The 27,990-nt window shown below is 39.1% G+C and overlaps 1 protein-coding gene across 3 annotated transcripts in view; it reads left to right on the forward strand.

The window, feature by feature from the left end:
- LOC306864368 (ADP-ribosylation factor-like protein 15) overlaps positions 1-27,990 on the forward strand; it is a 53,996-nt gene that overhangs the window by 18,352 nt on the left and 7,654 nt on the right. For 2 of the 3 annotated variants that reach the window (XM_079408359.1, XM_079408361.1), the window contains exons 2-4: positions 7,780-7,924; positions 8,158-8,217; positions 16,543-16,751. In XM_079408359.1, coding sequence (XP_079264485.1) covers positions 7,780-7,924; positions 8,158-8,217; positions 16,543-16,751 — 414 coding nt within the window. The remainder of the gene's footprint in view (positions 1-7,779; positions 7,925-8,157; positions 8,218-16,542; positions 16,752-27,990) is intronic. The other variant, XM_079408360.1, reaches the window with a different exon arrangement.

Below are 27,990 nucleotides of genomic sequence, written 5' to 3' on the forward strand. Positions count from 1 at the left end.
AGTATTATCTTGTACCATAATGATGTAAAAAATGCAAAGAGTAAGAAAACTTGTTCCATTCATTGTAATTTACAAAAAAAAAGCTTATTCTTCAGGCTAGACAAGCCAATGCGCCTGCGGAGTCATAACGTGCTTAAGACTGCGCATGTGGATTGGCTGGTCTAGTCATGTTTCTATGGGAAATTTGGCTCTTTCATTTAGAAGGTGGGACTATTCCTCCATATTGCGCGTTGCAGTTTCTGCCATTCATAAGTATAGCAGTGAACCGTCTTTGTATTTCTATAGTCTCTGTTTTGAAATAAAACACTAAAAAAGATGAAATATTTGTATTTACTTGCATGCCATGTGATCATTAATCAACATCAAAGAAACCATGAACATGCAAATGTGATTCTTAGTTATTGAAATATTTAAAAATCTCAGGGGTAGCCCTGCTTAAAGCAAATATATTTGGTGAATAAGTTTTAGATGACAAAAAGTTTTAGAATGCCTGCATTACAAGTAACTAACGTGAATATGTGCATTTTAATTAGTTATAATTAATTATACGTTGTTAAAAAACCTACAGAGTAATAATTCATTTAAAAATGAATGTGTTCATCAGTTGATGCAATGTTGAAACCCTTCTTAAACCTGAAATGATTTTTGTAAATCCAGTGGTCAAATGCTGTTGCCACCCGACTAATGACTGATCTTTGTGTGAATGTCCACAAGACTGGACTATTTATACATATATAATAAGTATATAATCAGTAGGCTATTTTAGAAAGGAAAATTCCAAAGATGAAAAAAGAAATTAGGGAGAATCAATGAATTATGAATAATTTATTGCTATTGTGTGTGTAGGAGCCATTTATATTCACCTTTTAGATGGGTTAATTTAGCTATTACTCATTCTAGCCACTTGGGGAAGTATTGCACTGAGTGGCACGTCACTGGGAGTTGGGTATATTTACAGGTGTGGCAATTAGTTAGGGAAAGGTGTGGATGGTGGGGAACACACGGTTCTTGCGTTGTGGAGGCTATCCTATAAGCCTCGGCATGGATGGCATGGTGTTCTCAACACGTAGCCGTGAGCACCCATTCCACCGACAGCACAACAGCATTTTATTAACACTGGGTGAAGTACCATTTTATGTAAAATACCCTTTTTCTACTTTTATAATAAACGGGAACTTCACCCAAAGAGAGCTAATGACTGGATTTGGGATCTTTCTGCTACGTGTTGAGAACACCATGCCATCCATGCCGAGGATTATAGGATAGCCTCCACAGTGTGAATAATATGTAATCACGTAATGCATAAAAATGTAATTTACTCTAATTACAAGTACTTAATTTTTGGAATCTGATTATGTAATCCAGATTAAATGTAATCAGTTACTACCAGCGCTGCGCGTCACAGTCAAATTACTTGACGAATTTATTTAGGTGCACGTGTAGGAACTGTATCAAAATGCCAAACAAGGCTGAAAATCTTTGCTGCAAAGAAGGATCGTGTTTACCTTCATAGTGCAGAGCACAGCATCTTCTTGGCATGATGCTATCCACAGGAATCCGCTACAGTGCAGTGTAGCAGAGGGGGAATGTTCAAGTTTTGCATGTACCCAAACTTTGCATGTATCTTTGCATAATTGACCTTAACTTGAACCTAGAATATTCCTTTAACTGGATAATGGCTGAAAATATTTGTAGGTTACAGGGAATCAGCATTTCCACAGCGAATCTTGACCTTTAATCATACCCCTTTAAACTTTTTTGAGTCTTAAACATTTGCCAAGCAAGTTGTCAACTTGAAGTTGCTTGTGTCTTTCAGACCTTACATCTATGATATGATTTTTCCACTTTCCCTTACCTTTATCTTAGAACAAACAGGTGCCGCTTGCTTTAATTGTGCGCCAGCCTGTCTCTGGTGCGTTTCAGGCATGGGACTACCTCTTCCTCCCAGTCCTCTGATTGTGACATCAATCACAGTTTAGACCCTTCCTGTTTCCTGTTGTTGGCCTTTCCAGCTGGCATTGGGCCCAGCCTGTATTTACCTGGAAGCACTATCATAACAGCAATGTAGAGTAAGATGGGTGTCATTGACATGGGTGGCTTTTTCCATTTATTAGATGAAGATGCCTCTGGGGCCTTGCGGAGCTTGCAAAAAGACCTCCAGAATTAGTCTGAATTTTGGCTTGTGGATATAGCCCTTTGTACTTTTGTGTTGTGAAAGCCTATATGATGGTGATTATCAGTGATGTATCAGGATAGTCACCTGCACTTTTGGTCTTATTTTGTTGGTTAGTGGCGTGACACTTCAAAAATACTTTAAAAATTCAACTCATAAATGCAGTGACTCGTCTTTTCTTTGAATGAACGTGTTTAAAAATGACATAAAATGGAAATTTTCTGAATTTATGTTACTGGTATTTTTGTGACCGATTAATTCATGCATGTTTAATTGTTTATTTATTTTTAATTTATTTGGCTTCATTATTTTTAATCAATGTCATGGATCTTCCTGTGAAACATAAGTCTTCTCTGTGGTGACGTATGCCGAATTTCTCAAATCATTTCATTTACTCCTAACTCTGCCCTTTTCGTACAATCCACTGTAAGCTCACATTCAGATCTGCCTTCATCCAATTATAAAGAGAAACCAGTTGGTGACTTGTGTAAGAATTTTTTGATTGTAAAGCGTATTTTAATAGAATGGCCAATTTTAAAAGATATTAGACAACATTTTTACTCAGAAAATATACTAAAAGACTAAAAAAAAAGGTCTCACCTGGAATAATTTTAGAATTTTATCATTAAATTAAATTGAAAGATTGTATATGATTTTTATCAGTACTATTGTTGTTACTTGTAAGTTTTTGTATAGTAATTGCGTCTTAAGAAAATGTTGTATTATTGAAAATAATGCATTGAAATGATACCGTTAATGTTGCCATTAATTATATAGCCATTGTTGCTGATATGGCATTAAAACATAAACAAATAAATCCATCCAATTTTCAACCAATGGATAGAATCAAGTCCCACCATGCATTTATTTCCCCTTTCCATTGATCTGTTTTACTCCGGTTTAAGTCAGAATGCAGAAGTAAAAATATGTACTATTTCTGTTACATCATGCCTGGCAGACAAAATTCATGAAAATAAAGCCTATTTGTTTGGCAAAAATATTGTAATTATGTTTTAATTTAAAAAAACTAAACCGAACTAAGATCTGAGTCATTCTGCACAATATATATGAAATTTTATGTAAGGAAGGTACAAAGAAAATGTTAACTTCAAATGTTTTTAAGCTAAAAAGACATTTAAATGTAAATCTTTGTTGACATTTTTTTAATGAATAGATTTTTAGAATCAAATGAATGTACATGTTTTAAATCACATTTTTGAAGGTTGTTCTTTTTTGTCTTTTAACACTTTGTTATTGACCCTTGTAAGTTTAGGCTTCAATTTGTTTATTGTTTTCAAACTATCTGTGCTCATCCTCATGCATGCTGACAAGCATGTACATGAATCAGAGCAGCTTTCCATTTCTAAGAAAAAAAATCTTCAAAACACCATTGTATATGTACCTACTGCCTTTGTTTAGAAACCTACATCACCAATTACAGGTCTTACCTGTTTTACTTCAAAATGCATTACTGTCTCCTTCCTAAGATGATGTCTGTAAGATAGAGCACCTATGCAATCCTACAAAGATTACTTCGGCTGTAGTCTTGACTAAATATTTTCCTGGTTATCTTTTTATTACACATGAGAAGACTGAATAACATCAGTTTGAACTAGACAGGAACATTGTTAGTGCTGCCATCTTGTGTCTGTTGAAGTGCTTCTAGTATTTAGTTTATTTAGCGCTGAGGAGCTTCCAGAAGCATATAAATTTTGAGGTAATGTTTTCATGGACCCCTGCAGGCTATATTTTGTCTCTTTTTGAGAGAAAATGGGGCAGTTGTTGTACTCGGATGACAAATAATGGGTAGTATAAAAGGAATAGTTCACCTAAAACTATGGCTTCAGAAAATTGATACGTCACGTGCCTGGTTCGTTCTGCTTAAAGAGAACAGTATAAACATTTTAAAATGAACTATTGCTGAACGTAAAAAAGTACCCCCCCGCCCCCTTGTTTTACTTTTTCTTTTAATAACCACACAAAATTAACACATTAAACTGACATATTAGCCATTGACTTTGGGCTAGAAAGCAGAGCCCAAAACACATTAGCGTCATGGTGGCTATTCTATTTAATGGAGAACTAAGACACACTTTTCCTTCAAAACGGGAAAATCTAGGAATAGTATTTTCGCTGTTTGTTTGGACTTGTTTTATGTCAGCAGAGAAGTATTTCCGAGAATAGCAGGATATTCATTGGGAAAAACAATGTAGGGCGAGACTTGATTTGATTAGGGAATTGATTAGTGGTCTCCATACATCAGTTGGTTGGAAAACAAGATGGTTGACATCAGCTACCATCAGTACTATACATTGCACAAAAACAAACAAAAAAATTTGTTCTGTGGAATAATGGTAAATGATGAGACCCAATAAGCATAAAAAGACCAAGGGTATTTATTTAAATAGGGTCAGTAAATAGGATCTCTTCAGATTTCATGTTGCCTTTCAAAAACAAAATTATAATCTAAAAATCTTGCTCATGGGCACTCAGTCCACATGCATCTCATTTCACTTCTTTCAGAGCCTTCCGAAAACAATGGCCACTGGTATATCTGTCATAATATTGTAACATATTTGTATTGTTGCAAAAGCATTTAATCAGTATACTATAATATGGATATTTTTGAATGGATGTCAGTGGAGGCAGATGCCTGTTGATCACAGCATGTTGTGGCATTTATAAGCAGGCAAAACCTCGACCGCTATGTTCTCATTATATTTGATTGGTTTAAAGCTCTGTGTGTCCACTAGAGGGCAGCATTTGCTAACCGTACACACAAATTAAAGGAAAGGAAAGGACGTGTGGCCAAGTATGGTGTCCCATACTTGGAATTTGTGCTCTGCATTTAACCCATCCAAGTGCACACACACAGCAGTGAGAAGTGAACAAACACACACACATACCCGGAGCAGTGGGCAGTGCCTTGCTCAAGGGTCTCACCTCAGTTGTGGTATTGAGGGTGGAGAGAGCGCTGGACATTCACTCCCCCCACCTACAATCCCTGCCGGACCTGAGACTCGAACCTTCGGGTTACAAGTCCGACTCTCTAACCATTAGGCCACAACTGCTAAACTCAGGCTGTATTCATAGTTTCCTTGCAGTCACATGTTAAGGCTTTATGATGTATGAATTAAGCAACTAATTTATAGACTGTCATGATTTCTCACCGTACTGGTCACGGTTTACCCTCTTCTGCACATTTCAGTGTTTGCTTGGCTCAGCTGACTGAGAGTCACATGAGAACTCAATGCACCGATATTCTCACCCTATGTGATGATGAAGGAATGCCCTGTTCCAGTGGCACTTCTCATATTCTCATAATCTCATTGAGACTTGTCTTTCTCGCTTGATTTCACACATTGTGCTTTAATCACTCAGAGCACAATTCACAGCATAGTAGACATATGGATTTCATTTAGAGAGTTAGTTGAAGCTGGATGAATTGTCAGTGTTATAGAGTGCAACTGTTGGGTTCCAGAAGTAAAAATTCCATTCATTTTCTCTATATGGAAATTTGATTTTAATGATGACTTAGCAATTGTTAACAGATAGACCTACTGCGAGTTATGTGGTTGTTAATCAATGGTGTATTCTTTTGTTGAAGCCAATAGCTTGCATTATTTCAGAATATTTTTTAAAATTGTCTAACAGTGGGAATGCTGGTCAGAAACTACATTACCCATGATTCTTCTTCTTCAAAAAAAACCCTCTACCAATCAGGGAATCAAAATCTTAAAATACATATCCATATTTTGCTATAAATTTAACATGTTATTTCTACATAATCAGCATCTGTAGATTAATTGTTTAATATTTTTCAGTCATTTCTTATTTAATTGTCATGCACAGTGCTTCATGGGATTGTTGTAGTTCTTTTCCTCATTAAAGCTTTTTGTAAGATTTTCAAATACTTTATTTCTTCAAATCAAAGTTTGTAATGTTGTGATTCTCCTCGTAGCTGGTTTGTTTGAGTTGTTACTTATAACTCTTTAACATCTTAAATCCCGGGAAAGATGCTTCCAGTACCAAGGCCACTGAACAAGTGGGCGGCACTCCAACTGTTTGAGTATTGATGCAGACCTTTAAAAATAAGTATTGCCACCTTAAGTATTCTGATTGATTTGAAATTTAATTTCTAAAAACCAGCAGTCAAGGGACTTATTTTAAAACTCTAGCCTTGCACCTTGACAGCAATTTAAGACATTGTAGCCAAAAAAGTAGGCATTTTTCTTTCACACAATGCCAGAATGCATTGCTTGAAAAAGTTCAGTTAAAAAAAATTAAAATGTTTGAAAAGGAATTGCAAAAAATCGACTTTTTCCCGATTTATTATACATCATCTGAAAGTTGAATAAATAAGCTTTCCACTGATGTGTGGTTTGTTAGGAACGGACAATATTTGGCCGAGATACAACTATTTGAAAATCTGGAATCTGAGGGTGCAAAAAAATCTAAATATTGAGAAAATCTCCTTTAAAGTTGTCCAAATTAAGTTCTTAGCAATGCATATTACTAATCAAAAATTAAGTTTTGATATAAAGTAGGGAATTTACAAAATATATTCATGGAACATGATCTTTACTTAATATCTTAATTTTTGGCATGAAAGAAAAAATTATAATTTGGACTCAAACAATGTATTTGTGACTACTGGTGCAAATATACCCCAGCGACTTAAGACTGGTTTTGGGGTCCAGGGTCACATATTAGTGTGCTATCTATTTCTATGCTCATTAGAGTTTTATTTCGTTGGCTTAACATCTTTTTTGAGTTTTGGTCTATGAAGAGGTCCAAGTCGGTCACTTTTGAGGGTCTATCTGGGTCAGGATGCTATGTAGGCAGTAGAAAGTTTTGCAACAGAGGTTATTATGAGCCTCTGTTTAGATATACAGCTATACACAGCCAACCAGATAAAGACCTTCAGATGTGAAATGAACTTTGTAACTTGGAAAAAAAACATTCAGACAGGAAGGGAAGAATATAATACAAAATATCAGTTTGTTTTTACTCGAAAGGGGCCTGACCGTATTACCCGTACCATCGTAACGCAACACAATGCCTCCTCCTCACACAATATGCATGTCAAACATGCTTTGATCTTCCTTGCGTAGACCGTATAATAGGAAGTGTTTGATCTGACGTGATGTGATCGGTTTAAGCAGTATTACGTGCTTTCTTTATGTGTGTGTGTGTGTGTTTTGGCGGTTAGTTTTACTCCGCTCTGTTGAAATTTATTGGGCAATTTTTTATTTGCTTTATCACTCAATGTCATGACGTCAACCGAAGGGCTCTGACAGCGGCTTACAGAAAACAGGGCTGTTTTTTTTGGTGGAAATATATAGGGGTGCTTACTTATCCCAGAACACTGTGGTGACATTTCGCTCATATGATTTCAATGGAGGCACTGTGCGGTAGACTTTGTTTTTTTCTTTTGCAGTAACTTTTCCTCAACCAGATGGTGTCAACAGATGTCAGATGTCTTTTGAGATGTGTTTCTGTTTCTAGAGTGACACACGCATACACCCACAGCCTTTCTCGCGAAGAATCACCAGTCGCAAAATACGCATAAACACAAGCAATTCCCTTCTTTGTCCCGTCTTCAGTGTTTCAGGACGTTTTGCTGTAAAGGACCTCCCCCTCCCAGACCAGAATATGACGTGGTTTGTATCGGTCTGACGGGTTCTGGGAAGACCAGCCTGCTCTCCAGACTTTGCAGTGAGGCAACAGACAACATCGTCCCCACCACAGGTCAGCCCACCATCATAGAGCAATACCAGACCCGTCCTGTAAACACAAACACAGATCTTTGCACTTCCTCTTTGCGTTCAGATACACTTTCCCTTGTATTCAGATTTTGCCTCGTGATTGTCTTCTAAAGTGATTAAATCTCGGTCACTGTAGCAATGAAGGTGTTTTAATGACTTCCTTTTATGAAATCCTCATGGCTGCGGTTGTTAATCTTGTTCAACTTTTATTTGCAGGTTTTAGCATTAAAGCTGTCCCGTTCCAGAATGCCATTTTAAATGTCAAGGAACTCGGAGGTAAATGCTCTCTGTTGTTCATGAGAATACTACTTTTATTTGTATTTTTTGATTTATGGTTCAATGACAAATAATATAAAATAACGACAAATAATTTTGTTTCTCACAAAACAATGTGAGTGTGCACAATTTAATATTTAATTGTTTTAAAATCATGTTTCATGACATTTTATGTATTTTTCATAATCAATTGTTTTTGGGGAGTCACACCACATGATATTTTACAACATTTGTGCAACAGACCTCGTGTCTTGTACTGAAAAGGTCAAATCATTTGATATTTAAGAGACGTATTGTTATTTTAGTTTTTTTGTGTTTATAGTGCATGGTTATTAATAAGCAGTGAAGTATTTTCTTAAAATATTTTGTCATATACACTGCTGTTCAGTCTTCAGTGTCACATGATCCTTCAGAAATCATTCTAATATGCTTGATTTCTTATTATCATCAATGTTGAAAACAGTTTCCATTTTTATGGTAACCTGATGCATTTTTTAAAGATTCATAGAGAATTCAAAAGAAAAGAATTTATGTGAAATAGAAATCTTTTTTTAAGATTATGAATGTCTTTACTCTATCTGTTGACATGTTTAATGTGCCCTTGCTGAATAAAAATCTTACCTACCTCTAACTTTTGAATAGTAGTGCAAGAAGTGCATTCAAGTCATTGTATGTATGAGTAAATGAATCAGTCCAGACAAAAAAAATGAGCATTATGTAATTGACCCATTAGCGAATATCTGCGGACACATCTCTAACAACATTTTAAGCCGTTATTTCACAATTATTTCACGTGTGATCTTTTGAAAAGTAAACTTTGGCAGCAACACATCACCTGAAATATCATGCCGAATATGAATGTAATTTGACACAGATGTTACATGAGAGCCCGAACAATAAGGACACAATCTAATTTCTTTGATGACTAATAGTTTTCTCTTCAAGGTAAATTGAACCCCAGGAAGCGCCAGTGCTTGGATGCGGCATATAAAGGAAATGTTTCAGATGTCACTTGCTCAATGAACCCAAAGCCATCTTGGCCCGCGTTTCCCTTTTCGTATGAGTGATGGGCTGAAGCTTTGAATCTCTCTTTAAGATGAGTGAGTGATGACAAGAATAAGAGGGTGTTGAGGATGCAGAGAACCCGAGGGGAAGGGAGGGCTAGATAGGTGAGGAGAAAAAAACTGCTGGAACCGATTAAAGAGAGGCGTTTCCATCTCGGCCATGTGTATTGAAGCCTGTTATAGAAAAGCAAATGTCACCTTTTCAAAGGAATAGGCTGCCCCAAAAATGAAAATACTGAAAGTTTGGATGTCGTTCTGAACTTCCATCACAAAAAAAGGTATGTACTGTACTTCCGTTAAACAATAAACGATTTTTTAGAAATGTACTGGTTGTATGTTAAGCCAGGGCGGATGGCAAGATTAAAGTTGACATGAAATGAACCCATTTATTTAGCAAATGCATATTATACAGTAGATCTTATTGTGAATCATTCATGCACGTTTCATTTTTACATCATAATGTCAAGACCCTCCTGTGAAAATGACAGACATCTCCCTGATGACACATGCCAGAAATCTCCAATCATTTAGTTTGTAACGATATATTGTGTCACAATATATCACAATACAAAAATACAACAATATGTACCATGGATAGTGACAATACAAAAACAAATGTTTAGAGAGATTTCATTTAAAATGTTTATTCTCATGTAAACAATGACCAGTACACACAAAAAGAGCACATCAAATATAGTAAACCCAATAATACTTTTTGTTAACTATTTATAATACGTCTTGAATATGAAGTAATCGTAAAAAATCTAATTTAACTCCATTTTGGCTTTGTTTAAAGTGTAGTCAGAGTATCATATTGTGAAATTATTATTGTGTATCATGACACGTGTATTATCCCCATTAATATTAACTGCATAGAAAAGAGCGACCAGCACATTCTTCAAAACTTCTCTTTTTGTGTTCCTCAGAAGAAAGTAAATGATGACAAATGTTCAGTTTTGAGTGAACTAATCCTTTAAAAGTGAATTCTTATAGGACAGTTGTTGTTGAGAAACAGGCCACAATGGGAGATTGCCTTGAAATTGATGAACCTCTGAATTCTCCTTGAAAACCGGTATAATTATGTCCTGTTTTCCTTTTAAGCACTTTGGAAACCTTTCCTCTAGACCTCCAATGAGTTCAGCTCAGTGTCAGGGGCCTGCGGAGCGCGACCTCTTTTTCCCCAAAAACATCAGTGTAGGGTTACGGCTGGGACATTAACCTTGAACCTGACGCGGAAGGCTCATGTCACACTTTATTGATGGAGGTTGTGTGCCAGCTTGACACGCTGGCTCTCCCGCCGTTTCCGCCGCGGCCATCGAGACGGTTTACCGTTCTCACGTGTTATTGCTTGGTCTGCCCGTCTGGCCCGTGTTTTGAGTCTGCGTGAGTGATGTCAGGAAGCCGGGAGACGTTCAAAGCGCCGCGCTGTCTGCGTGCATTTCCCATCAGTGTCACGATGACACCCTGTGCGATCTGCCAGGCTGACAGACGCACCAGAGAAGGGAGCCCCACACGCTCACATTTACCATCTAGCAGTGACCATCTGAAAGCACTTAGCAGACTCTCTATCTCTTTGTTTCTCTGGACTACGGCCATGATGTAATGATTTCTGCGAAAATGTGCTTTAGTTGCATTATCACATGAGATTGTAATGCACCGGCCCGTTGCTGATAAATGCTGTTTTGTTCCGTCACATTGTTTTCATCTTAATGCACATGTTTATGCATTTGAAATGAAAGTAAAAACAAATCGTTGCAAAGCAGCTTTACAGGAAATTAAGTTTCCACAATATATTTATATATTGCAGAACCTTAATATATTTAACTTATGGCAAAATTTGGTAATTCTGTATGTTGTCTGAGCATTGGCATCCTCTGAGGGGTTGGCATTATCTTTTCTCAGGTGTTCGGTCATCTCAGATCATTTAAGGGTTGGATCCAGATTGAAGCTTCTGTAATTCCTAGTTACCACGGGATGTTAATCAGAAACAGAGAAACAAATAGAGACATAATTAGCGTAGCTGCTGTTCCATCTAAGCAAAAATGATTTGTTCAACCCAAGCTAAAGAATAATAATAATGTACATTTGATCAGATATAACTGCAGTACAAGATTATAAAATGCATTATGTGAATGCTTGGCTAAAGAGATGTGTCTTTAATCTAGATTTAAACAGAGAGAGTGTGTCTGAACCCCGAACATTATCAGGAAGGCTATTCCAGAGTTTGGGAGCCAAATGTGAAAAAGCTCTACCTCCTTTAGTGGACTTTGCTATCCTAGGTACTACCAAAAGTCCAGAGTTTTGCGACCTTAGGGAGCGGGTTGGATTGTAGCATGGTAGAGGACGAGTTAGGTACGCAGGAGATAAACCATTTAGGGCCTTATAGGCAAGTAATACTATTTTGTAAATGATACGGAACTGAATAGGTAGCCAGTGCAGAGACTGTAAAATTGGGGTAATATGATCATATTTTCTTGACCTGGTAAGAACTCTAGCCGCTGCATTTTGGACTATCTGTAGCTTGCTTATTGGACAACCACCTAGCAGTGCATTACAATAGTCCAGTCTAGAGGTCATGAATGCATGAACTAGCTTTTCTGCATCAGAAACAGGTAGCATGTTTCGAAGCTTGGCAATGTTTTTAAGATGGAAGAATGCTGTTTTTGTAACATGGGAAATATGATTTTCAAAGGACAAGTTGCTGTCTAATATAACACCCAGATTTTTTACTTTAGAGGATGTAACAGTACATCCGTCTAGTTGCAAATTGTAATGCAAGAGATTCTGTGTACTGTTTTTGGTCCAATAAGTAATATTTCTGTCTTATCTGAATTTAATAGGAGGAAATTATTGGTCATCCAATCTTTTATATTTTTTACACAATCTATTAGCTTAGATAGTTGAGAAGTTTCATCTGGTCATGTTGAGATATATAGTTGAGTATCATCAGCATAACAATGAAAACTAATCCCCTATTTTCTAATAATATTACCAAGGGGCAACATGTATATTGAAAATAGCAGAGGACCTAGGACAGATCCTTGTGGTACTCCATACTTTACTGGTGATAATTGAGATGACTCCCCAATTTAAATTAACAAAGTGGTAGCGTTCTGACAGGTAGGATCTAAACCATCTTAAAGCCTACCCTTGAATACCAGTATAGTTTTGTAATCGATCTATGAGTGTGTCATGGTATATAGTGTCGAACGCAGCACTAAGATCAAGTAATACTAGCAATGAGATGCAGCCTTGGTCTGAAGCAAGAAGCAAGTCATTTGTAATTTTAACAAGTGCAGTTTCTGTGCTATGGTGAGGCCTGAAACCTGACTGAAATTCTTCATAGAGATCATTTTTTTGCAAGTAGGAACACAATTGAGCAGACACAACTTTTTCTAAAATTGTAGCCATAAACGAAAGATTTGAAATGGGTCTGTAATTTGCCAGTTCATTAGAATCTAGTTGTGGTTTCTTAATAAGAGGCTTAATAACTGCCAGCTTGAATGGTTTTGGGATGTGAGCTAAAGATAACGATGAGTTAATACTATTGAGAAGCAGTTCTTCTGCTACAGGTAACAACTCTTTCAGTAGTTTAGTGGGTACAGGATCTAATAAACATGTTGGTTTAGATGCACTGATAAGTTTATTTAGCTCTTCCTGTCCTATAGTTGTAAAGCACTGCAGTTTTTCTTTGGGTGCGATGAATGAAGCTGAAATACTAGACACAGTAGAATCTACATTTGATATTGTATTTCTGATGTTATCTATTTTATCAGTAAAGAATAAAGTCATTGCTATTAAACTGTGAGGGAATATTTAGATCGGGTGGCTTGTGTTTATTTGTTAATCTAGCCACTGTGCTAAATAAGAACCTTGGATTGTTTTGGTTATTATCTATGAGTTTGCAGATAGATAAGCCCTGGCAGCTTAGAGCCTGTCTATAGCTGGACATACTGTTTTTCCACGCAATTCTAAAAACTTCCAAGTTAGTTTTTCTCCATTTGCGCTCAAGATTACGAGTTTCTTTCTTGAGAGAATAGGTATAACTGTTGTACCATGGCGCAGTACGTTTTTCTCTAACCTTTTTCAATTTGAGGGGGGCAACAGCTTCTAATGTATTAGAGAATATAGTGCCCATGTTGCTAGTCATTTCGTCTAGTTCATGTGTATTTATGGGTACACAGAGCAGTTGAGATAAATCAGGCAGGTTATTTGTGAATCTGTTTTTGGTGGCTGGAACAATAGTTCTGCCCGGACGATAACGCAGAGCCATATAACTAATATCAGTAATACGCAGCATGCACGATACAAGGAAATGATCAGTAACATCATCACTTTGAGGTACGATATCTATATCGGTAAGATCAATTCCATGCAATATAATTAAATCTAGCGTATGATTAAAACGATGAGTGGGCCCGGTGACGTTTTGCTTGACTCGAAAAGAGTTTATTAGGTCAGTAAACGCAAGTCCTAACGCATCATTTGTATTATCAATGTGAATGTTAAAATCTCCGACAATTAGCACTTTATCAACATTAACCAATAGATCTGAGAGGAAATCTGCAAATTCTTTTAGGAAATCTGTATATGGCCCTGGCGGTCTATACACAGTAGCCAGAGCAAGAGATAGGAGAGATTTCTTTTGCATATCTAACAGTGTAACATTAAGCAGAAGTATTTCGAATGAGTTAAACCTACTGTATCCTGTTTTCTGAGTAACATTGAGAATATCACTATATATTGTTGCCACACCGCCGCCACGACCAGTTTGACGGGGCTCATGTTTATAACAGTAGCTTGGTGGAGTAGACTTATTTAGACCAATATATTCATTTGGTTTAAGCCAGGTTTCAGTCAGGCAGAGTACATCAAAATTATTATCTGTGATCATTTCATTTATAATAACTGCTTTGGGTGCGAGTGATCTAATGTTTAGGAGCCCAAGCTTTAAAAATAGTTTTTGTTCATTTATTTTGTGTTTTTCTGGTTTAATCACGATCAGATTTTTTCTAGATCCTGCATTAAATTTATATTTTGACCTCGCTATTCGGGGAACAAACACAGTCTGTATAGATTGGACAACGCAAGTACTTCTATCTTTTAAGTGGGTAGAACAAAAGTCATCATAGTAGTTGGCTTACTAGTCAGATGGAGCGTAGCGTCCTGGAGATATTGTCCGACAGGAGTTCCGCTCCGACTCTGCTGGAGAGCAGGCCATCAGCACGGAAAAGCCTAGGATGCTCCCAGAGAACATTCCAATTATTAACAAAGAGCAGTTTCTGTTCTTTACACCATGACAATAACCATTCGTTTAAAGCAAAAAGTCTACTGAACCTTTCGTGTCCTCGTCGATACGTGGGAAGCGGTCCTGACACAATGATCGTCGTCGCGGGCGATGTGCTGCATATCGTCTCGATCAGGCTCCTGAAGTCCCTCTTCAGTGTCTCCGTCTGCCGCAGCTTGGTGTCGTTAACCCCCGCGTGCAGCATGACCGCAATGATGCTCTCGTCGCCCTTCAGGATCACGGGTATCTGCGCAGAAACATCGAGAACATGAGCACCGGGGGAAACAGTGAGTGTGCACTTTACCTTCAGCTAGCACGGACGTAGCACGGACGTGCCGGATGATGGCGTCTCCGACGATTACAGCGTCGCGTTCCATCTCGCGGAGGGGGGCGAAGCGGTTCCCGGTGGAGATCTCGAAGACCGGAGGAGGAGAGGTCTTCGCCTGGGGCCTGGCTCGTGTCTTCCACTGCTGGTGCACCCAGGGTCCGTGGTGTCCCGGCGCCGGAGTGAAGGACATCTGGGAAGATCGCGTCCTGGGATGCTGTGTTTTGGAAAACCCAGGCAATATAGGAAAGAAATATCAAGCTGAGTGATTATGCGTTAATAGCGCTTGGTAAAATGGCAACAGCAGATCAAACGCCTGTTAATTAAATGAGTCAGCCTCGGACATGGCCTGTCTGTGAGGATCCCAAATATTTATTGTGAGTCACAAGTTGTCTAAACATCTGCAAAAAACATTATTATTTCCTTGGCCAGCGTGTGCTATTGCTGTCAGGCTTGCATGTCAGTGGTTGGAAAGCTGTTCCCGAAAACCGCAATGGATAATACCTAATGAGAACTGGAAGTATTACATTGTACATCATACACAGCGATGATATCGGGGAGTCAAGCTCTGAAACTCAGTCTGATAGGTGGAGTCTGTTCCAAATGTGAACCGAGACCTCTAGAACAGTTTTAGTGCTGATAATTTGGCGAGGCATGACTAAGAGCTCAATTTGTGGTGTGACAAAGGCTTAGAAGTTTGGAAGTGGAACCATTTAACTTGCGTCCAGTGTGTTTAGCAAGGGGAAAAAAGGATCGCGCAGCTGCTTAGTGTCAAGCAAACAGCGTATACGTCTTGGCCGAACTTCAAGAGCTTTGAATAAAGCTGTCGATTACTGTCTGGCATTGATTTAAGACGCCACCTTTTCGAATAGCATTCTTTTTATTATTTCATGCCTTGAGATGAAAACAGAGAAATAAAGCTACTTTTTAGGACTCCTCGTCATAGGATATGATGCTCGCGAGGCATGCTAGTAATTAATACAACGAATTCCATTTGGGAGACTCACAAGGACGAGAGGTATAGACAAACTGGTCTCTGTTTTTTCACGGTTAGGGTACAGGCCCCACAGTGACTCACTTTAACCAAAGCCATGCTGCGCTTGTGTCTTGGTGGCCACATTTTTGTACCCCCAAATTGCTGTGCACAAGAGAAACCATATGTTCACTGTAAAAGTGGGCCCATTTGAACTGTGCTGTAGACTGGCCATCAGAAGAAACCATTTTAATATGCTCTCAGGGTCGACTTTAAAGAAATACTGTTGCGTTGAGCACTCTTCATTTGGACACGGCTTTTCCCACAGGCCTCCCCAAGCGAGAGTGCGAGTTGGCATGCGTTCTTGAAGTCATAAAAATACATAATGCAATATCCGCAATGATTTTTGAAAGGAGGTCAGCGTCCACACCAAATACATTCCAGCAATGTTCGAACTGATGCTGTGTTGAAACACGCTGTAGTCCGTTTCCCACTTGGTTGCCAGAAAGTTTCTCGTTGTGCTTTTTGTTTAGAGATTTGCCTTGTTTTCGCCGTCTGATTTATGTCGGACAGGAAAACCACCTTTTTTCGGTGAAGGGGTTAATGTGTGTATTCAAATGTTATGACTTCCTTGCTGCGATCCTGACGGTGTGAATTTTTATGTTTTGTGTTGCAGGAGCGGATTCAATTAAAAAGTACTGGAGCCGGTACTACCAGGGCTCTCAGGGGGTGGTGTTTGTTTTGGACAGCGCTTCGTCGGAGGAGGACCTGGAGGTGGCGCGTACGGAGCTCCACTCGGCCCTGCAGCATCCGCAGCTCTGCACACTTCCCTTCCTCATTCTGGCCAACCACCAGGACAAACCTGCTGCCCGCTCTGTACAAGAGGTAACCCAATACTCCCTTAACACCTCCCTTTCTCACCCTGGCTAACCGCCAGAACAAACCTGCTGCCTGCTCTGTATGAGCCATAACTTTACACTTGCTTAATACTTGCTTAATACTTCCCATCATCTTACTTGCCAACCACTGGGACAAGCCTGCTGCCCCCTTTGTACTAAAACAAACCTAATACTCGCTTTATACCTCCAATCATCATCATATACTAGTCATACTTGGCATTCAAGAGTCATCTCATGTCATGTTCCAAACCTGTATGACTTTATTTCCATGAAATAAACGTCAGTGGGGTCCCAAACATGAATTACATGGATAAAAATAACATTTTTAAAAATATCTGTTTATGGTTCATCACATATGTTCTGCAGATGAAAGCAAGTAATACAGGTTTGTAATGATATTATGGGCAAGTAAATTATGACAGAATTTAAGAGGTTTCTGAAATCCAAAATGCCCTTTAAGGCAAAATGTTGTCTGCTGCCCTAGGCAGCTATTTCCAGTCATGCAGCTGCAGCTCATATATGCTTTAATCAGAATAGAACAAAATTTCCTAAAACTATGTATCAGTGTTACGTTAAAACAACAATCTGGCAACAGTATCGTAAATTGTGTTTATTTAGCTCAAATCACACAAAAACACTCCAAAAAATGGATGCCTTTATGAAAACTGTACAGCAGGACCATACCCGCCATATTTAACATTGTTTTTTTTCTTGTTTTTAAAACTTTTAAGTTGTGCACACTTAAGCAAAATTTTGGCTCACTTTCTTGGGAAAAAACTGGTGAAACTTTTCACGTGAGGAAGTTTTAACCCTAACATTAAAGGGGTTCACCTTTCACAATTTCACCTTTTTAACTTTTGTTAGTGTGTAATGTAGCTGTGTGAGCATAAACAACATCTGCAAAGTTACGAAGCTCAAAGTTCAATGCAAAGGGAGAAATTGTCTTTTACAGAATTAGCATAGCATCGCCTACAGCGAACGGCTGGTAAGGGACTACAACAAAATAATTTCGAGATAGTGACATCATAAACCCAGATAAATCCCGCCCCCGGGAACATGCAACGAAGTGGGCGAGGCCATGCTGTGCTGCTTTAGAGAAGTGGAAGAAAACTAGGGGTGCACGTAAAAATTTATTCATATACTGTATGAATCGCAGTTCTGTCTTCTAACGATTCTAATGGATTCACAAGTTTCAAAATCAATGTTCTAAAGCAGCGGTTCTCAATCCTGTTCCTCGCGTCTCCCTGTTCTGCACACGCCACGCTCTGCTCTGCTCTGCATCTCTCTCTCTCTCTCTCTCTATCAGATCAGCTCAGCTCCAACAATGAACTGTTCCATTTATACAATAATTTTCACGTAGCTATGACAAGCGCTAAACATGGACGCGCGTGCGGTTGCCGTACTGTATTAAAGCTTTAATCAGGATAAAACTGTATATGAAAAGCTAACTTAAGCAGTATCATAATAACAGCGTATCTAAAAGTATGAGACTACAACAAACAAAAAAACATAGGCCTACCATTAAAAGCTTTGCTTGCACAGGTTCTGCGCAATCCTCTTCGCTAATATCCTCTTTGTCTCAATCGGACTCAAACCGATAAGCAATGTAGACTACGCCATCGTTTACAATACCACCGGAGCACATGCCGCTTCTGAGATATTTATTGAAAATGTTGAATGATTATTTCACCCCAAAATTAAAATGGTAATTTATTCACCCTCATGTCGTTCCAAACCCATACGAAATTTGTTCATCTTTGTAACACAAATTAAGACATTTTTAAATAAAACCTGAGAGAAACTTGAAACTTAAAACTCTTCAAAACATTCGCAAAGAGGTCAAAAAATGAATTGGAGGTTGATCCAAGTCTTCTGAAGAGACATGATCGGTTTATATGATGAACAGATTTAATTTAGGCTTTTATTCACATAAACATTGATCAGCGAGCATAAACAGGAGCTCAACCACACCTACTTGATGCACAAGAACAAAACTCATTGGTTCTTTCAGTGGAGGGACAGAAATCTCTCAGATTTGATTAAAAAGATCTTCATTCATGTTCAGATGATGAAAAAATCTGATGGGTTTGGAACGCAATGAGGGTGAGTAAATGATACCAGTATTTTCATTTTGGGGTGAACTAACCCTTTAAATGATAACCACATTAGGCAACACTGTCTGTTTCAGAGGATACGATTGTTGTTTGCAAACACTGACAGGCCGCAAGACATTCTCCCACTGATCTGCAGCACCCAGCTTACCCACTTTCTCAGGCTTTCCTGACAATAAGTCTTTGTATTGTTGGGAGGCCAAAACACTGGTGGTGTGGGGAAACACTACAGCTGTTGTCTCATCTCATAAGAGTGTATTCATTTTACCGATTTCTCTATTTGAGATTCTTTCAAACATCATTTCAAAAGCAAGTGGCATCAAAATTAAGATGAATTGCTGGCCGCTGTCGGTAATAGCAAACAGTTGGAATGTGTGGCATGTCTCTGCTGTCACATTTCTATTTTAATGGTCCCCTTGTCACTTTTATGTTTGGAGGATTGAGTTACTCAGCCTGTGTGTCTTTTCCTGAATGATTTGGTGTCTGTGTGTGTTATTTGGCTGATACCATGCCTGTTGGTTTGTGTGTCCGTGTGTGAGCGTGCATGCGTGCACATCTGCTCCGAGTGGAGAAATCGGTCCACGGGCTGCAGGGTATAACCCAATGCACAGAGCGCTAATTAACTGCCTGAGAAGTGGTCCTGAGTGAGCAGTAAATATCTGCCTTTGGAGAATAACACATCCCAGTTCACTGATGTGTGTCAAAACGGGGCTTTTCAGTTGGCAGCGACACTCGCTCTCCTTGCTGGAGATACAACTTGGATTACACAAGATCGGACCTGACCAGCTTGTTTTCCATTAAATTGCTCTCAATTGATTTCAAACTGGATCAGATCTCCTGGACCTCCTATGGGCATTTTTTGAACGAAGAAAAGATCCACAGTGCAGAAAACAGAAAGGGAACTGGTCAAATATTTTTTGGTCATTATAAGGGATAAAGTTGCTGCCAGCATTTTTTAAAAACCAAATCCACTGTTAAATTATGTTATGAAAAACTTTTTGGGTAACAAATTACATCAAGCTGATTTTCAGCTTCACCGTTATTTAAATGTACATTTAAGGCTTTATATAATGTATTTATTTATTTTTATTTTTTGACTGTTTATTTGCTACACCGCTGCATTTGCTGATTAAGTCCACAAGTCTTCAGCCAACAGCCTTGCTGTAAAATGTAATCTTGAAATACAATCCTCCCTCTAAACTACTTCATCTGCACATGCTATTCTGTGGAGACATTTCAGATCGTTTTTCATTTTTGCCAGATATAAATTGTTAAAACGTATCAAATGAAGGTCTGCATCGCAATGTGGTTTGCATGTAAGTGGCCTGTATGCAAGCATCAACCTGTTTTGTTTTATATTTCAGGGTGTGAACTGTGATGGATCATCTGTCTTTCCCTGGATGACCATTTTATAATGCGTTTGATTCCAGTAAACATTTCCGTACTTCTAAGGTTACTAAGTAATCCACCTATGTCAACAGTTTTCAAATATTTTATTGCCAGGGAACTCCAAATATGATGATCCCCTTGCGAGGAACCCCTTTCCCAAAATATGCGTGCAGCTGTGAATTTTCATGTATTAATATTCTTTTATACTCTGAAAAAAGTAAACCTGATATTTTAAAGAGAGCGTGCTGTTTGCAGAGATGAATGATTATATTTTATTTCTATCTACTAAATCCTAAATAAATAACTACAGACTGGTGACAAGACATAAGACAAATTTAACTTATTCTTCATCAATTTGAGTCTCGATTGCTTTTACTATAGTTTGTCTTTTGACATTAGCACATAAATACTTTGATTTACAGTAGGTTACTATTGTGAGATGAGTTTGAGATGATTGAGCATAGTTTTTTGTTGGATTAGTGTTGAGCAGGAGGACTAACTAGTCGTCCTACAACTAAATGGTTGATTATTGAAGTTTTATCTGGATTTAAATGTTTAGCTTTAATGATTTTTAGCCACATTGCACTAGATGCAACTAGTTGACTAATCATTCAGACAACCCAATGACTAGTCAAATTTGAAAAAAAAATTTCACAGATCACTAAACACTGTATGTGGTTATGATAAGCACACAGCTTTGCCCAACTGTGTTTGAATTGGAATTGGTCAAGTGTCAAATTTCTGTCTTGCATATATGACGCAGGAGAAACTGAGAAAAAAAAGTGAATTTCAAGAGAACCCATTTGTGTTGACTGCTAGATTTATGATTATGTTTTCCTCTGCTCTTTATGAAGATGAGACGAAAAAGCTTATTTAGGACCTGTTGAGATGTTTGAGTGTGAGAATAATACAAGTGATTAAAAATGTGGCAGTAGGGACCTACTGTACCAAAACTGAATAAACCAAGGCATGACTGTCTCAACAACCACATGACAAATAATGTATAATTCTCTCCTTCTTGTGTGCCAAGTTGACCAGAGGCTGCAATTAAGGTTGCTTAAGGGGACAAATGTAACTATACAAAGCAAATTTTGATTAATGCGATTTGAAAGGGAACGGAGAGTTTCATTTCTTGCAGATCTGGAAATCTGTCATCAAATCACTGCACTGTTGACAGTCCAAAGCCAAATGGATGGAGAAAAGTTGTGACAACACAAAAATTGATGAAGATCTAGAAGAGAAAAGCCAGTAAGGCAGTTAATACTATTCAGTTAGCACGTTAACAAAAGACTAGATCCAAGAAGTGATGTGAGAGACCGGCTCAGTTCAGTCTGTACAGACCTGGAATCTGTGTCCTTCGTGGTCACACAGCAATCTGGGTCCGAACAACAGACCCGTTTGTTGTTTTCCTCGGGGGCTCGGAATTTGCTCAGCCGACATTGGCATGGTTTTCAGCACTGGGTGCCAAGGCCAGTGTCTGATCAGCAGGACAAACACCATTCTCCCTCATACCACACGCACACACAGACTCACTCCACTGTCTGGGTGTCTGTCTGGCTTTACACCCCTTCCTCAGTCTCTCATGTTACTTGCTGTGGGAAAGATTGGTGCTGTCCATTTTTGCTCCTTCCCCCTCTCTATCTTCTTTCTTATTTTGATTTTGCAAAGGTACTGGAGTCTAATGAACCCCATGATTTAGACCAGTGGCTCTTGACTGCTTTCGCTTCTGAACACAGGTTGACATTGGACATGAAGTGGCAATCCAGAATAGTTTGTGCAAAAGTAAACAAAAATGTTAAACACTGAAATGTATTCATATATTTATTAAAGTTTCAATTTAACAGAAGTGCTTTAGATTGAAATTTACAAGTTCTAAAAAAGAAACCTATGCATGAAATGAACATAGAGTGAATATAAATAGGGTTTCTGTTTCAAGCCACCTTTTAAGCTTTATATACTAAAGTTTCATCCTATATTTAATATTGTCTGGTTTCTTTGCATAGTTTTGCTCATTGTTTTGGAGCTCGCATATCCTGTCCATATTGGCATTTGTCTAATTTGACATAATTTGGCTTCGATCACCAGAAAAACTCATTTAGATAGAGTTACGGTGCTTTTCTAAACCAGTCTTACAATTATAAGGAAATGTTGACTTTGTTTCAAACCAACACTCTAATGTTGACTATTACAGGTGTGTGTGTACTTTTTAAATCCCTTCCTCATGCTTAAGAGACGCTTGTCTCTTTGATATATGGTACCCCTGGAGCTCTGTGGTCCTCAAATGTAAGGGCTTGGCAGTTGAAACTCTACCCAGCAGAGTCACAGTCACCGGTGTAATTTACTGCCCCCATCTCCCCATCTGCTCTTTGGAAGCAGCTCCCCCCATGCGATAATGGAAGGGGTCAATGTCTTACCTTTAAAAGAACCGCCCGGTTTTCCCCTGCATGACCTAGACCCCCTCCCCTTCTACCGTGGCTGATCTCACTGGGTTGTGATTTAGAGTAATAATAAAATTACCACTGCTCTGGAAGTAGACAGGGCACCCGTAACATCTGGCTCTAATAAAGTTATGACTGATAGAGATGGATGCACACAGAACCAACATGAGTGGGAGACGCACACAGACCCGCAAGCTCCAGAACGGGACCTGTTTCTGATGACAGATGTCTTCGAGTCCCGTCCACTAATGCATGCAGGTACCATTTTACTTGGCTTTCCTTACAGAGAGAGCTGGAAAACAAACCTGTTTGGTGTTTGGCTTATCTGCTCCTCACATGTCCTCACTGACCCTTTTGCTATTCTCATTTTCGATACTCACACACCCTGTTTGCTCAAGGATACTCTCATTCCTGGACATTGCTTGCTCGCCAAATTCATTTAGCTATACAATGGAATTGAATCTCACCGTGTTGTTGGCCAACACTGAGCAATAAGATGGACAACATACCTTAAGGCACTTTATGTAACTAGTCCTGAGTGGATTGTTGTGAATCTCTAAAATACACTGGGTGAGGAAATCTTATAGAAGTCCTCATTGCTATCAGGTGCCATCAATTGAATGTTTTCTTGGGGGAGGAATTTTTCCTCGTCCTGAAAGATGTGTTTGAGATGTGAAGACAAAGGCCATCTTGTGTGCCTGAAGGAAACTGAACTGTGGTAGAACTGTCTGGCTGGGTGGACTCTGTATTCTGTCTGGCCTCGAAAGAAACATGCTGGCCAGACGTTATTGTGTGTCTCGGCTGGCAGCCTGACTCAGGGCATTCTGCTGAGAGAGGTCACTGGTGCTGCCACATGGAGTACTTCTGTCTGGTGGCAGTGCCCAGTGTCTGAACAAGCAGCAGCCATCTGCTTGAAGACCATATGGTCATGGATCCTGGATAGATGATGCAGTAGATCCAAATTCTTGCAGTCCAATTGTGTGGTTTTTGGACAATGTGCTTTATCGAGATTACAGCACGTAAACCAAAGAACAAGTTGTCATTGAGATCACAGTAAGTCATTTATTGTGGTGTACAAAGCATTTCCCAGGGAAACATCATGTGGTGGAACATCTTGTAGTTTCATGATGGCTATTAGTGTTCTTTCCTCTGCACTTTGAACAGACGCGTTACGTACAGTCTGGCAGATGATGCCCGCTGTCTGAGCAGACTGTACAAGCAAGGCAGTGCTGCAACAGCTCAGAAGCATTGACAGAGGAGATCCAGGGGATGTGTCTAAGACACCACCATGTGTGAGCAACACAAACCATTTTTTAGCAGAACCCAGTGTCCCTTAATCAACCCACATTGCTTTACTTCAGAAATAGTGCTGATTCTTGGCCACGTCCAAGTTTCCAATGACTTGAGCACTGAATGCTGATGTCTGATTAAAGATTTTTAATGCAACTCAGCATTTAGATTTTTTTGGCATATCTCCTCATTAGTCCTTTCTTAATCCTTTGCAAATTCTCCAATATCTCTTCAAACCACGAGGGCTGTCCGGAAAATATTCAGCCATGTAATATGAAAAATATGAGATGAGAGATGCAATTTGACGAAAACAGCCACAGCTATGGGCAACTGGTGATTGGCAGCTTCATCACGACAACGCGCTCGTCTATGCATCATGTCTCGTGCAGAGTTTTTTGCCAAAACATGCAGTTCTGGAGATTATGTTGAGATTATGTAGTCATATATTGAAGCGGTACAGGCTGAAAACACCATGAGTGTCACACGGGCTTCAGTGTGTGTAGTAAACGAAACTCCACACATGCGCCATTCATTCACAAAGAGATGCGAAGAACATGCAGGATTCACATTAAATAGTGTTTTTGTGGCGTGATATTCACAGACAGTTCGTATTGCATTTTGATTGATTTACTTATCCAAAATTTGGCAAATTCTATGACATTCTGCATTATACAGTAAATTCCATTTTTATGTTTGTATTTTGTGATTCCGTCTGCGTTTTCTGCATCGTGGAAATCATAGGGCCCTACCTACTGTATAGCCCAAATTTGGCACCCTGCGACTTCTGGCTTTTCCCAAAACTAAAATCACCTTTGAAGGAGACTGAGGCGCCATTGTCCTATGTACAGTTTTTCGTATCTTGTATATTCTTTGATAAAAGTCTCTTTTTCATATTACATGGCTGGATACTTTCCGTATAGCCCTATATGTACAACAGTAGATTTCAGTCCTGATCCTGGGAACTCAGCACTCTGCAGATTTTGATTGTCTCTCTTATTTAACACATCTGATTCGCAGATTAGCTTGCTAGGAGAGCATCATGAGCTGAAATTCTTGTTGTTGTAGAGTTTTTGTTGTTGCAGAGTTCAGACAGAACTACTCCTTACTGCAAATGTTAAAGAGGTAATGAACTGCCTTTTTTATTTTGTACTGTTCTCTGAGATCCGCTTATAATTTTATCAAGATTTTTACATAAAAAAAAACATAATTTAGAAGAAATAGGCTATTTTCTGTAATGTTTTGACCCCCCTTATCAGAACGCTCTGTTTGAATAGGCATGGCGGATTGTTGACTCAGAAGTAAACACCTACTGCTATGATTGGCTAACATTTGTGTATGTTTGACAGCCTACATCCTTCATAGATGGACGCTGCTGGGATTTAAGTTAAAAATGCATAAATACTCAGTATATCAAACAATCTGTAATAACAGGCAAAGCAATAGTGACCACATAATAAAAGCAGTTACTCACAATTGTGTGGTCCGACATCGGATCCAATATTGTCGGCACAGCATCGTCTTTTAGTTTCAATCTTTGTTTGTAAATGAATCTGTGGTAAAATGAAGTTCTTACTGACGCGGTCTGGCACTTCATTAAAAATAAAGTTCATCAAATTAATTTTATCATTTGGTTTTTGCGTAGACCTGCGTTTGTCACTCTTGCCATTTAACTACTGTGTGTGCGAATCTGTGGGCGGGGCTAAACGGGCAGCAGTGTAGAAACACAGGGCAACTTGATGGTTAACCTGGTGACTACACTTTTTTTATGCACCCCGTTCCATGACATAGTAGCAAAGTCATTTCACTCAGCGGCCATCTTTGGAACGCCTTTCGTGCATGCAAGTGCAGCTCCTATCTTTTTGAATGGGAAAACATTAAATTCTCCAAAACTGTTCACCAAGCTTACGATTAATTTTCATATTTAAAATCACCAATGAATTTGACAAACTCATAAATGTTTTCTTTTGCTAGACCAGCCAGTATGCATACGCAGTCCTAAGCGCACGTCTCAGAACGCTGACTGTTTCTTTAGCAACCAAGACTTTTAACAGCAGCTGCAGTGACGCAATGTCTTTACAGATTAGCGATTGGCTCTTTTATTTAGAAGGTGGGGCTTCCTTCATTAGAGCGCCCATATTGAGCGTTGCATTTTTTTCCATTCACAACTATACTAATGACATGTCTTGGGTATTCTATAGTCTTTGATAGCAGATTACTGATTCTAGACCGGCAATCATTTAGGGCTGGTATGGAACTGTTTTTTCTGATCCACAGTTTTTCAAGAATGGGCACATGTCTGATTTGTTGAAAAGGCGCACCAGATTGCTCATCTTGTAATAGACTAATTTTACAATTGCAGACCACATTTGGCCTGCAACATCCACTCTAATTGAGTCACGTCTCTCATGAAGCAACAGTTACAATCGGGTTATTTTTAACCAATTTTATTTGCAGTCTTTTGAGTCTGAACAGCAGGCCTTGCCTAACATTTGCATCTGAGCGTGTCACGCTAGAAGGGTGTGAACGTGTAAAGGAAAGTGAAATAGCATATGGATGACTGTCTGCTGGGGTAGTATCAAGATGGAATTTTTGTCTATGAATCACCACTGATATGGCTTGGGGCTCCCGGTTGGGATTATGTTTAGGTAAAGTGTTGTTGAAAATATGCAGGGGGCCAGGTTCAGCTCCTTTTAATATGTTCCTAATGTTCTGGAGCCAGACTCGGTGAGTTATGAGAACTCTGAACTTCACTTCAGTCATCGCCGTAACTCAAACACATGCTTACATAAGAGCTAACCAATACTAGTCATGACGACGGGAAGTTATTGTTTGGGGTTGACGGTCATGGCATCGGAGCAGATGGCGCTTTTTCATTTCAGGTGCACGGAGAGATCCAGTGAGTGTAATACATTTTGTTCTGCACCAGATTTGACAGTGTAAACTATCTGTCTGTTGCAGCTTTGTCTCTTTGTTCATGTTCTAGATTTGCAAAGACGTTCCTGTCAAGAGAGATTAAGCAATACATAACGCACATGTATACACCTCTAATACATGCACATGTATACCCATATTGCTTGGCCAGCACTTTTTGTTTTGAAAGTTGAACACGATTTTGGCTGAAGCTCTTGTTCTGAGCTACTTTGTCAGGAATGTTTCTTCACTGAGGAATCCCCAGCGACAGGGCCTTCGTTGCCCTGCATGAAATACTGTTCCATTTATTAATATGAGGAAATCTCTTCAGAAAGGGAGTGCAGCCTCCAGTATGTGAATAGAGGGGGCCCATGGAACTGCTGTGGTTTGCTGTGGAATGAACCTGATTTAACACATGAATAACAGAAACTAGAGCTCCGCAAAACAACTGGACAGAGTCTCAGCAGTTGGGGGAGGAGGTGTGCTCTCCACCGTTTTTTTATAGCGGTCTCCTTCAACTCCATCTTTGGACCGAAAATTTGTCATGTTTTTCTCTCCGAACCTGATTAATATCACAATGCTTACGCATTCCTATCTTTAGAAACTCACTGTGATATGATCCTCGAAACGACTCTCCCAATGGTAACACTTGCAGTATGCTCAAGAAATTAGCACTTCCATTTGGGAATTTCTCCCTTTTTGGGGAGCAGGGCTGCAGGTGGGTCTGTGTGTGTGGTTAAGCATACGAAGTTCAGAGTCTGATGGATAGCAGATGGATCATAGTTTGAGCAGGTTTGTTGATGAGGGCTCGCTGGCAGGTCACCTGTCACTGCCTTAGGCGGTGCGTCTGTGGGTTTAAGTTCTTTCTTTGTGGGCGAGTTCCTCAAGTGAAGGTCAGTCCACCCAAATGCACAGGGCTAGAGGACAACTGATTGGCGGTTGGCTAGTGTGACCAGCAAGAGACCTTGAGGTACTGCAATGCTGCAGTTAATTAACTCAATCCCAGCTCCTTTTTTATCGTGTTGCAAATCCAGATGTGAACCGTCAAGCTTTACGCAAATTGAGTTACTGTAAATCTGCTCTATGA

This window comes from Barbus barbus (assembly GCF_936440315.1).
Source record: "Barbus barbus genome assembly, chromosome: 45".
In the NCBI taxonomy this organism is placed as follows: domain Eukaryota; kingdom Metazoa; phylum Chordata; class Actinopteri; order Cypriniformes; family Cyprinidae; genus Barbus; species Barbus barbus.